At 40.6% G+C, this 13092-nt stretch overlaps 1 protein-coding gene across 5 annotated transcripts in view; it reads right to left on the bottom strand.

Annotated features, from left to right (window-relative positions):
- LOC146519245 (NACHT, LRR and PYD domains-containing protein 3-like) overlaps positions 1-13092 on the bottom strand; it is a 67325-nt gene that overhangs the window by 18567 nt on the left and 35666 nt on the right. For all 5 annotated transcript variants that reach the window (XR_014874085.1, XM_085159430.1, XM_085159433.1 and 2 more), the window contains 4 exons: positions 7373-7549; positions 1074-1244; positions 606-779; positions 147-320 (listed from right to left, as the gene is read on the bottom strand). Coding sequence is in view for 4 of the 5 variants with exons in the window: in XM_085159430.1 (XP_085015556.1) it covers positions 147-320; positions 606-779; positions 1074-1244; positions 7373-7549 (696 nt within the window). In the remaining variant the exon portion in view is untranslated. The remainder of the gene's footprint in view (positions 1-146; positions 321-605; positions 780-1073; positions 1245-7372; positions 7550-13092) is intronic.

Raw genomic sequence — 13092 nt, 5'->3', positions numbered from 1 at the left:
TCAAACAGATCAGAAACGTGGCACTATTCTGTGATTTAGAAATAATGGCAAAATAAACAGAAATGGAAAAAAGGGAATTTATTAGATAAATCTTTTATTGGTTAATTATGTCATTTGATAAGAAAAAAAAATCATTTTGTTCTGACCTCAGAGTTTCTAGTGTACAGTGTGAACTTTGTAGTCCAGCAGACAAAAGCTTCACTCCTGAATCTTGTAGGTTGTTGTTACTCAGGTCCAGCACTCTCAAAACAGAGAACTTAGAACTTAGAGCAAAAGACAGAGCTTCACAGCTCATCTCTGACAGGCAACAAACACCAAGTCTAGAAATAAAGAACACACACATGCAAAAGCTGAATTTAAACTATATTGATGGTACAGTGATACAGAGTTTCTAGGTCGAGCAATATTTAATGTTGTTTCACGACTGGCTGGAATGCTATTTCCTTATTCTTAATACATCCGAAATATGGCAATTTGTTGTGATTTATAAATAATGAAAACTAGTAAGCTGCAATAACAAACTGATGAAGCTGACATTTAATAGCTAAAAGTTTACATTGTTTAAATATTTAATTTGATGAAAAATAAATATCCTTAAAGCTGACGTCAGAGTTTCCAGTGTGCTGCATGGACTCTGCAGTGCAGCAGATAGTGGCTTCACTCCTGTATCGTGTAGGGTGTTGTTACTCAGGTCCAGCCCTCTCAGACTAGAGGACTGGGAGCTGAGAACAGAGGACAGAGCTTCACAGCTTGACTCTGACAGAAAACAGCCACTTAGTCTAGAAATAAAGAAAACACACACACAGACAAAGCTGAATTTAAAGTGTATTCATGTAGTTCATGGTGAAGTTATCAGTTACTAGGTCTAGCAATATTTAGTGTTGTTTCAGGACTGGCTGGAATAGCTATTTCTTTATTTTTAACATATCAGAAACATGGTATTTTGTTGTGATTTATAAATAATTAAAACTAGTAAGTAAGTAAAACAAATTGATTAAGCTAACATTCATAAGCTAAAAGTTTTAATTTTTCATTTATATAATTTGATGAAAATAAATATGCTTTGATCTGACCTCAGAGTTTCCAGTGTAAAAAGTGGACTCTGCAGTGCAGCAAACAGATGCTTCAGTTTTGAATCTTGTAGGGTGTTGTTACTCAGGTCCAGCTCTCTCAAACTAGACTGGGAGCTGAGAACTGTGGACAGCGCTACACAGCTTCTCTCTGAGAGGTTACAGCCACTCAGTCTGGAAAATAAAAATTAAAAAAGTAAATTTGTGTTTAATACCAAAAACCTTCATTGTTACAAGTGAAGAAAAATAATGTCAGTAGATACTACAATTCATAGTTAACAAAATCAAGCAAAAAAATAAGTAAGGGTCGGCAACCTGTGGCTCCAGAGCCACATGTGGCTCTTCAGCCTCCTTGTAGCTGCTCCCTTTGGCCACAATCATAAAACCACAACCATAAATAAAGGGCATTTCTTAATTCATTTTAATTCATAGATTATTATTATTGATTGATTGATCGATTGATAGATAATACTTTATTCATCCCGAGGGAAATTGGGTTAAGGCTGCAAGCCTTGCCAGCGCCATCTTACCCTTCCGACCATACATAGATTACACAAACACTGCATGGGGAAGACAGGTCAGAGAGGTACAACAATGGAAAATGCATAACATGAGGAAAAACGAGAAGAAAAAAAGAACTCCCCCCAGACTGAGCTCCAACAGGGAGATCAGTTTGAGAACAGAAAAAACACACCGCAGCACATACCACATAAATCATCAGATCTCACAACAAAGAAGAAATAAGCTTCGAAGGTGTTTGAAGGGGGTTGGGGGGGGTTTAGCCACCGACAGTTTTGTTCATTGTTAGGAGAAGTCGAGAATGAATATTCAGATCTCCTGCTGTACAAAAAAGTCTAGTGTCTGTCAAGGGGAGTGGTGCTGATTTGCTTCGTTCCCTGTCTGGAACATGTGAAATCCTTGTTGGAAAGCAAAGGCCTCAGCTATCCTGAACTGGAAGACTTCGATTGGCTAGGTAAGTTTTACTTCATGGTGGATATGACAAGTCACTTGAACACGCAGAATAAAAATCTCCAAGGAAAGGGAAGCAGGGCCATGCAAATGCTGGAGGATGTTTTGGCATTTGAAAGCAACATGACAATGTTCGCAAGAGATGCACAAAAAGGTACACTCTCTCACTTCCCCTCCCTAAGAGAGCCAACAGTCAAATAAATTATGATCCTTTCCACCGTGCCTTCATTGCAATGCAAGCTGCATTTGGTGAAAGATTCAGTGATTTCAGAAAGGAGAAACCTACTCTCTTTCTTTGTCACACCGCTCGACATCAACCCATCCCTGCTGAACACAGTTGCATTCACCGCAATAAGTAAGCCAGATCTAGAAATTGAACAAGCTGACAGAGCGGATAAAGATTTGAGGGTAAATAAGTTCAAATCAGAAGGCTACATTCACTAAAGAGCACAAATGGAGTGATATGGAAAAACTCCCCAACACAGACAAAGTTTTTAAAACATGGAGTGCCATTCCTGACATGAAAAAGTATGCATTTAGAGTTTTGTCCACCTTTGGCTCAACATACTTATCCAAGCAAGTTTTTTTAAACATGAACTTCATCAGTGTTGGGAAGGTTACTTTTGAAATGTATTGTTTGTGAAGGTTCTCAGTCATCCAGGTCATCGTAGTCTAAGGAGCTTGGAAAAAAAAGCATCTTTAAGTTGCTTGAAGACGTTTCACCTCTCATCCGAGAAGCTTCTTCAGTAAGGTCAAATGGCGGAGAGTCCCAGATTTAAACCCACTGGTAATAAACCCCAAACATGTAAAATGTATTCCACTACAGATTAGAGAATACATGGCTCAAAATGTATTTTGTAACGTATTCCGTTACGTTACTCAATGAAAGTAACTGTCAGGTTTATATTGTTGATTCTCATTTATGCTTAGACATATTTACTCATTTATACTTAGAGTTTTATAATCAATTGCATATTGATAGGGGTCTGATCCTTAGCAGTCTGTAAAGACTCTGTGTGCCTTCCAGAGTGTCCTGGCATACACACTCACATCCTGGGGTCATGAGAGAGGTCGTACCTTCTTTTATTGTTTTATGGTATAGCAAACACAAGTATATCTGTTTCAGTATAAGTGCCTTTTGTTTAGATGAACTTCTGGACTGCAGGTTGACGGAAGTCGTTCACAGGGTCACATCTTGACCCCCCCCCCCCCACACACACACACACACACGCATGGTACTCTTTGTTCATGTGCATACCTATGTAACATATCCTATGTTAATGAACCCGTGCATATTCATGTAACGTCAATAAAGAACAGTGTTGCGAGGGAGCAGATGAGAGCAACTGGGGTCAAGTGAAGGAACGGCGCTCATCCAGTTCTCTCCCTCATGCACGATTAAAATAAAGAACTTTGGTGACTTCCGTCTTGCTTTTGCTGTTGTAGTAGAATTGTCTCGTTCCAGCGAGGGGTTGTGCTAGACAAACCCATCAGTAAAGTATTCTGAAAACTTTGGATTACTAAATATATTGTCATGCTTTTTACAACTACATGGATGTACTATTGCTGTGTGATTTATTACTGTTACTGAAGGTCCGCGGCTCCGAACTATAGTAAAGGGACCTCTGGCTAATACATCAGGTTCCGTGTCGGGCTCGTAGCCGACACAGAACCCGTGCGTCTCTCGCAAGCAAAGTTGACCCACACAACTTTGCTTGCGAGAGACCCACGGGACAGACAGAGAAAGCGGTTGAAAGGCTGCTCCAACTGAACTTATTGTTTCAGAGGAAAACACAAACACAGTGCACAGTTGAGTCTTAATAGCTTACTTACAACTGGGCTCGTCAGGCACTCTTCTTGGCTGCAGTGGTTATTATATTTAAATGCTTCCATCTCCCGTTTCTGCTCGATGACAGCTGGTACTTTTCCACTCTCTCTCCCTCCTCGCGCTCACAGACACATAACTGGTATGGAAGTCCATTCTCCCTTCAGCACGGACTACACTGCCCATGATGCTACATTCTTTAGAGCTATGCCTGTAGCATTCTGCCTATTAGCTTTGCACAACAGCAAAAAGGCGCTCTCTCACCCAGGAAACACACAGTCACAGAGAGAGAGCATCACCCTGTAACCATGGCAACCGTAACGCTGCCGCCTGGAACAACAGAATGTAGCTGTCAAACAAAACCCAAACAGTCCTGACCCGCGAAACAGGAAAATACCGCCATGTAATCCATTTATTTCAACAAAGTAACTGTATTCTAAATACCACCTTTTTAAACAGTAACTGTAACGGAATACAGTTACTCATATTTTGTATTTTAAATACGTAATGGTGGTACATGTATTCCGTTACTCCCCAACACTGAACTTCAGACACAGAAGTCACAGTAAACAGGTAAGAAAAACAGCATTTAATAAGCTATGATTTTTCAGAAAACAAAAAGTATTTCAGACTTTGAGCTGATATAGATTTTTTGTTTGTTCAGGTGCTTTTATCGAGGAACGGGAATGCAACACAACTCCTACATACTGCAAGGACTGTTTACTCCAGAATCAGCTGATCGCCCTGATGCCGGCTAGTTGGCCGGTCAGACCCACAGACGTACCAGTTGAAATGTGGAGGAAAACAGGAAGACAGAAAAGAAGAAAGAGGGAGACGGTGAGACAGCGGCGGCTCGAAGCGAGGAGCAGGTACAAACCATGTCTCCCGTCTATCGTAATGGGAAATGTGCGATCGTTAATAAATAAAATTGATAAGCTCTCAGCGCTGGTACAGAGTCAGAGGGAATACCGGGAGTGTAGCCTGATGCGTTTCACTGAATCATGGATGCACCAGGACATTCTCAATGATAACGCATCTGTGGAAGTCCATCTGGACCAGCCGGATAGCACCGTGAGACTTTTTTACTTTTCCAGTGCTTTCAACGCTATCAGGCCAACCCTCCTGGAAAATAAGTTGACAGCGATGCAGGTTGATGCTTCTCTGGTGTCCTGGATTGTTGATTAACTGACAGGAAGACCACAATGTGTGCGTCTTCCACAGTGTGTGTCTTACAAGGTAATCAGCAACACAGGGGCACCACAAGGGACTGTCCTCTCCCCCTTCCTCTTCACCCTCTACACCACAGACTTCAGCCACTGCACCGAGACCTCCATCTTCAGAAGTTTTCTGATGACTCTGCGGTGGTTGGATGCATCAGCAGGGATGAGGAGACAGAGTACCGGGCTGTGGTCGAGTTCTTTGTCACATGGTGTGAGAAGAATCCTCCTCAGCTCAACGTGGCAAAGACAAAAGAATTGATCATGGGCTTCAGGAAGACCAGAAAACACTTGACCCCGGTTTCAATCCAGGGGGTCAATGTTGACATGGTGGACAACTATAAATACCTTGGAGTATACATTGACAGGAATTTGGACTAAACTGGGCTAAAAACACCACAGCACTTTACAGGAAGGGCCAGAGTCTCCTCTATTGTTTCAGGGGACTGAGGTCCTTGAACATCTGCCGGACTATGCTAAGGATTTTCTAAGAGTCTGTTGTGGCCAGTACAATCCTCTACACCGGGGAGCAGGCTGAGAGTTGATGATGCCAACAGACTCGATAAACTGATCCGTAAGGCCAGTAATTTTGTGGGGATGGAGCTGGACTCCCTTAAGGTGGTGTCGGAGAGGCGGATGTCCGAAATAAAGATAATGTTGGATAATACCTCCAACCCACTCCATGACGTGCTTGTCAGTCACAGGAGCATGTTCAGTCAGAGACTGAAGGTACCAAAAAGCACCACAGAACGACACAGGAAATCCTTCCTGCCTGTGGCCAATTCTGTACAACTCATCCACTTAACACACTGTATACTGCAATAGCGACAACCTTTTTAAGCTATTTATCAATAAGTGACTTATATGTGTATATATATGCATGTATATATTGTTTATATTGTGTCTATTTCTTACTTATCGTATTGTCTGTCTTTTTTACTGTTTATACTGGAGCATCGTAACCAAAATAATTTACCCTAGGGATCAACAGTGTTCGGGAGTAACGAAATACATCTACCGCCGTTACGTATTTAAAATACAAAATATGAGTAACTGTATTCTGTTACAGTTACTGTTTAACAAGGTAGTATTCAGAATACAATTACTTTGTTGAAATGAATGGATTACATGGCAGTGTTTTCCTGTTCCATATGTTAAGCTATGCTCTCTCTATTTTTGCTAATTCCACGCTGGTGGAAACCCAAACAAAACACGCATTAAGACGCTCTAATGCCTGGGTTTCAATCTCACAGTCTCTACAGCCAGTTGTAAGTAAGCTATTAAGACTCGACTGTACACTGTGTTCATGTTTTCCTCCGAAACAATAAGTTCCATTGGTGCAGCCTTTCAATGACCTAGACAACAAAGTAAAGCTAGTGTTCAGCTAAGAACCCGACACGGAACCGACGTAATAGCCAGAGGTCCCTTTGCTACGATTCGGAGCTGCGGACCTGTTTTTTAAACGCCCCGAATAGTTTTCTATACGAGATAGCTGCAAAAAGTGCAGCCTTACCTAATGTCCACCTGCTGTTACTCATTTATATTAAGATTTAAGAATCTAGTTGGTATTGGTATGACGAGTAACCTTCAGTAATAGTAATAAATCACACAGCAATAGTACATTAATGTAGTTGTAAAAAGCATGATAATATATTAAGTAATCCAAAGTATTCAGAATACGTTACTCTCATTGAGTAACGTAACGGAATATGTTACAAAATATTTTTATTTTAATATTTAATATTTATTTAATATTTATTACATTTTAGGCCATGTATTCTCTAATCTGTAGTGGAATACATTTTAAAAGTAACCTTCCCAACAGTGGGGATCAATAAAGTATTCTGATTCTGATTCTGATTCCTGAGTCTGGAAACTATCGATGGCAAATTTGATCAACAATAGTGAATGGTGATCGTATGTCTGCAATAATGTGACACCAGATAAAAATGTAAAAACAATTGTAAAAACAATACTGATAAAGCATGTAATATAAACAAACACAAAGGCAGATTAAGAAGCCAGGCGAAACACATTATTATTGTTTTTATCTGCTATCATCAGATCTTGCCTCATCAGTGCTGACTTAATCTTCGCTGACTGATGGAACACAACTTGAACCTGTGGAGGCTGAAAAACTGTCCTGTCAAACGTCTCCCTGTCTGAAAGCACTGAAACTTCTTCACATTTGTCTTCAGACACATCCTGAACATTTATGAACTAAATAAAGTTTCAAACATCAAAGAACTGAAACACAGAAAAACAGTGACAGCTGCAGTCAGTGAACTCACCTCAGAGTCTCCAGTCGACAATTTGGACTCTCCAGTCCAGCACACAGAAACATTACTGCTGAATCCAGCAGCTCGTTTCCACTCATATCTAACTCTGTCAGCTGGGAGGGGGGGTTGGACTTCAAAACTGAGGCCACAACTTCACAGTGAGCTTCTAAGAGTCCACAATAAGTCAGTCTAGGATTATAGAAAATATAAAATTTGTTATTATGAAAGCAGAAATTAAAAATTTTTCAAAAAGTCCACACTTTTCCCGTCAATTGTTCCGTCTGTCCTGCTCGCTTCTCCAATGGTTGGACATGCTGTCATTAATGTCGCTTCACTGCTCATCAGCCATGCCGCTTTGCTAGCTAAAACACCGGTGTCGGCACATAAGGACGCTGTCATAGCCTGTCAACGATGTTGATTAGCTGCATATATACGAATGTGAATCGCGTGATTGGCTGGACTATACAATAAGGTGGCATTGTTCTAATCTCATACTGGAGCAGCCAGTCACTTACTGACTAACACTGCAAAACAGAATTGTTAATGTATTTACTTTCATTTCAATTCAGGTTAGAATTTTTTTTTTTTTGTGCGCAATGCAGATTTTTTCTGCGCAAAGACCGTGCCAGCAGTGCGCAATTGTGCACGCGTGCAGTTTAGAGGGAACATCCTCCAGATTAGGATAGTATGTAAACCTTATGATATTTATGAAGCTTCTTCCCAAACAAACACAGCATTTATAAAAGATAAATAGCCTGTAACAATGTACAGCTCACACATCTCAGACCAGGTGTACGCAGAGATTAGAAACATCTGCAAGTGAAATGAAGAAATGTTACTTTAAAGTAAGTAAAGTACCGTCGTGGCCCAAAGTTTTGAGAATGACACAAAAATTAGTTTTCACAAAGTTTGCTGCTAAACTGCTTTTAGATCTTTGTGTCAGTTGTTTCTGTGATGTATTGAAATATAATTACAGGCACTTTATATGTTTCAAATGCTTTTATCAAAAATTACATGACATTTATGCAAAGAGTCAGTATTTGCAGTGTTGGCCCTTCTTTTTCAGGACCTCTGCAATTCGAATGGGCAAGCTCTCAATTAACTTCTGGGCCAAATCCTGACTGATAGCAACCCATTCTGTCATAATCACTTCTTGGAGTTAGTGGGTTTTTGTTTGTCCACCCGCCTCTTGAGGATTGACCACAAGTTCTCAATGGGATTAAGATCTGGGTTTAGATCTAGATCTTAGTCTTAGATCTAAGATCTTAGTTTAGAGTTTACAGGCCATGGACCCACAATTTCAACGTTTGTTCCCCGAGCCACTTAGGTATCATTTTTGCCTTTGGGCATGGTGCTCCATCATGCTGGAAAATGCATTGTTCTTCACCAAACTGTTGTTGGAAGAAGTTACTGTTGGAGGGTGTTTTGGTACCATTCTTTATTCATGGCTGTGTTTTGGGCCAAAATTGTGAGTGAGCCCACTTCTTTGGATGAGAAGCAACCCCACACATGAATGGTCTCAGGATGCTTTAATGTTGGCATGACATACGACTGATGGTAGCGCTCACCTTTTCTTTACAGAAAAGCCTTTTTCCAGATGCCCCAAACAATCGGAAAGAGGCTTCATTGGAGAATATGACTTGGCCCCAGTCCTCAGCAGTTCATTCACCATACTTTCTGCAGAAGATCAATATGTCCCTGATGTTTTTTGTTTTCTTTTTTGGGGGGAGAAGTGGCTTCTTTGCTGCCCTTCTTGACACCAGGCCATCTTCCAAAAGTCTTTGCCTTACTGTGCGTGCAGATGCGCTCACACCTGCCTGCTGCCATTCCTGAGCAAGCTCTGCACTGGTGGCACTCCGATCCCGCAGCTGAATCCTCTTTAGGAAACGATCCTGGCACTTTCTGGACTTTCTTGGACGCCCTGAAGCCGTCTTAACAAGAATTGAACCTCTTTCCTTGAAGTTTTTGATGATCCTATAAATTGTTGATTTAGGTGCAATCTTAGTAGCCACAATATCCTTGCCTGTGCAGCCATTTTTATGCAATGCAATGATGGCTGCACACGTTTCTTTGCAGGTCACCATCGTTAACAATGGAAGAACAATGATTTCAAGTATCACCCTCCTTTTAACATGTCAGGTCTGCCATTCTAACCCAATCAGCCTGATATAATGATCTCCAGCCTTGTGCTCATCAACATTCTCACCTGAGTTAACAAGACGATTAATGAAATGATCTCAGCAGGTCCTTTAATGATAGCAATGAATTGCAGGAAAGGTTTTTTTGGGGGGATTAAGTTAATTTTCATGGCAAAGAAGGACTATATAATTCACCTAATCGCTCAGCAGGTCCTTTAATGGTAAATGGTAAATGGCCTGTATTTGTATAGCGCTTTCCTTGTCCCTAAGCACCCCAAAGCGCTTTACACTACATTCAGTCATCCACCCATTCACACACACACATTCACACACTGGTGATGGCAAGCTACATTTTAGCCACAGCTGCCCTGGGGCACACTGACAGCAATGAAATGCAGTGGAAATATTTTTTTGGGAATAAGTTAATTTTCGTGGCAAAGAAAGATGATACAATTCATCTGATCACTCTTCATAGTATTCTGGAGTATATGCAAATTGCTATTATAAAAACTTAAGCAGCAACTTTTCCAATTTTCAATATTTATGTAATTCTCAAAACTTTTGGCCACGACTGTAGGAAAGGAATATGTCCTTTTTTTCCCCTTTTTTCCTCCATGATTATGTGAGGCCAGCAGCATAAGAAGAGAAACCCTGACCTCCCTCTCCCCAGTGTTAGGGTTAGGGTTCCTCTAAAATGTTAATCAGAGGTGCATTTACACTCACCAGCTACTTTATTAGGTACACCTGTTAAATCTCTAATCAGCCAATCACACGGCAGCAGCTCACTGCATTTAGGCATTTAGATATGATGAAAAGAACCTGCTGAAGTTCAAAATGAACATCAGAATGATGAAGAAATGAGATTTAAGCGACTTTAAACATCGCATAGTTGTTGGTCTGAGTGTTTCAGAAACTTCAGATTGTTAAGTAATGAATATATAATCTTAAATGCTTATATGCTGATTATATTGGTTTATATAAGAGAGGTCCAACTCTTAGTACAGTTTGTGCCGAAAGGACTGACAGGAAATTACATGCTTTTGCAGAGCATGCTTTTGCAGGCAGAAAGTGAAACTAAGCAGAGTGTTTGATCGAAACTTAAAGTGTATGTGACGTCGAGAAGTACATAAATAACCTGGCTTCCTGTTTTCTGCTTGAGACTGGCTGATGTGAGCAGGCGTTTCTGTGTGTGCTCAGTCTCCATATCCCGGGATATGTAAAATTAAAGATCATTGTTTGAGTTTGACCACTTTGAGCCCTGTGTCTTTCTTGGCCGTTCAAGAATACAAAGAATGGAATTTAATAATTGGTGCCAATTCTTTTGCGGCTGATAAATAAAAGTAAAGTTTGGGGATATTTGACAAAATTTATTGTGATTAATTTTAGGGTGAAGTTAAAAGTTGTTGTGACGTATGTTTGAAGTTGGTGTGTTATATGTGTGGGTGTGTTACGTCAGCCAAGAAAAGAGATTAGATTAGGACATTTGGTCAGGGAATTTTATTCCCACATTGATTATAGGGTGGGACCTGGGCATCAGATAATAAACTGGCGGTTAGAGTCCACAGTGATGCTTCTAGAATTATTTAAATTGTAGGACGGAGACAGCGTTTCTCTAGGGGTGCAAAATGTTCTGAGTGTTATGGCTCCATCTTGCGGCGGATGCACTGCAATTTCCTGCGGCGACAGGGTCATTCGGGTGATACCCGCGACAGATAGAGACAGTCGTTAATAATCAGTGGTCAAGCACCACTTTTCTTGCACTGTTTGATCGACAGGGCGGGGTCCCAGCCATGACCCTTCAACGTGACTGACAGGTAAGATTTAAGTAAAGCTTTAAGGCGCAAGTGGATACTTAGACGCTGGAAGTGGAGCTTCCTGTCGAGCTGTGGGAAGAAGTTATAAATTAATTAGGGCCTAGAAATTTGACCGCTATCGGAGAGAGCGTTCCCGAATTGAGGGTGATTGACCAGCAGGGTGGGCAAACCTGGGCCTTAGAGCCTTTTAAAGTGGTCGAAATGAAGTGAAGTTGTGATATGGAAATGGAAATTATTTATCTTGGCAGTCAGTGTCTTTTGTTATATATAAATGTGTGAATGTATAAGTGAAGTGTAAAATTGTTATTTGGATGAATGATTAAAGATGCACATTGTTTTGAGAGAAAAGGCGGTGAGTGTGAGACGATGATGAAAGTATTGCGTGAATGATGTTACAAAACTGAAATGAAAGAATGGTGATATGTGTGGAAAATTGTTAAATTGTTAATTGTGCCAAAAGAGTTCTGCTGAGCACGCTGAAGATTTTGATGTGAATGCTGGCAAATGCAAAGAGCTTAGTATATTTAAGTGTGTGTGTGTAATAAGGGTGCATTGGTTTTAGATTAAGACTTAGCCGAGTTACAGAGGGTTTATAGACTGTAAATATAAAATAACAGTTCACTTAGGTTGTAAAAGCAGATGACAATTGAGTGAGATGAAAAGTGTATGCGTAGGCAAACTGCAGTGTTTGTGTCTGGCAGGAAGTGAAGCAGGAAACTGTGAGCTTGTGACGTTGCAATATGAAAACAGAGGAATTAGAGACTGAATGTATTAAGACAGCAATGAAAATGATATTAATTGAATGTTTTAGTGTGTCAATACAGGTGGACTCTTCTCAACTTGAAAACATGAGTACAGCGGCAAAAGCATAGATTAACAGAATTGGGAGGAAAACAGGCTTTGGCTTAAAATTTGACAGCTTCACCGCTCATTGTCTCCTTATCCTGAGAAGGATCTTAAAGGACAGTCAATCTCCTGATGAAGACAGAAGACAGACAGAACAGTGCAACTGAACTATAACACTGACGACTCCAGCAGTAGCATGTAAGAAAGCACGTGATACAACATGCACTGTGAATTACAGGCTGGGAAGAACAGTGGGATAAATGACTGTGGGAAAGCACTGGACACTGATTTTCAGGTTTGCCACGCTGGGAGTTAACCTAAAGGGAAAAGATCAACTGAGAAGAAGAAACAGCTGACGGTGTTGGCTGGAGATTTTAAGGCCACACCGGACACCGTGAGAAGAGGGACAGGGACCAGTCAGAGGTGAAGCCAGGACGATTTCGAGTGCGAGAATACAGGATATAATTGGATTGAAATTGAAGCCTGAACTCGTGATGGTTTAGAGAATGTCTCAGTTTTGTTATATTCAGGGCAAAGCAGACCTGGACCAATTTTCCACAAAGTTTTTATAACTTATGCATGTAATGACGCAAGAGGGGGCGTCAGAAAACGTACCCTGATGCTATAAACACAACTGCTGGTGTATTTTTGGGTGGAGATCGATGCTGTCTGTGTACAGTGTTCATCTCCCACACGTGTGTTCATTAAAACATCGTTTGATCTAACCCTTCTGGACCAGTGTTGTAATTTTGGATTCCTCCTGTGTCCCTCCTCGATATTTGAATCCGTAACATGTACCATTAAATTAAGAGGAGCAAATGAAATCAAAATATAGTGTATGAAGAACATGATTGATAACTGTTTTGTCTTAAGTTTTGTTATAACACAGGTATTACAAGTGGGAAATGTGAGTTTTAAAAATGAAGTTAGTGTT

The sequence above is a fragment of the Neolamprologus multifasciatus genome, chromosome 5, assembly GCF_963576455.1.
Source record: "Neolamprologus multifasciatus chromosome 5, fNeoMul1.2, whole genome shotgun sequence".
NCBI classification, from domain to species: Eukaryota; Metazoa; Chordata; class Actinopteri; order Cichliformes; family Cichlidae; genus Neolamprologus; species Neolamprologus multifasciatus.
This window is presented reverse-complemented; position numbering and strand designations above follow the sequence as displayed.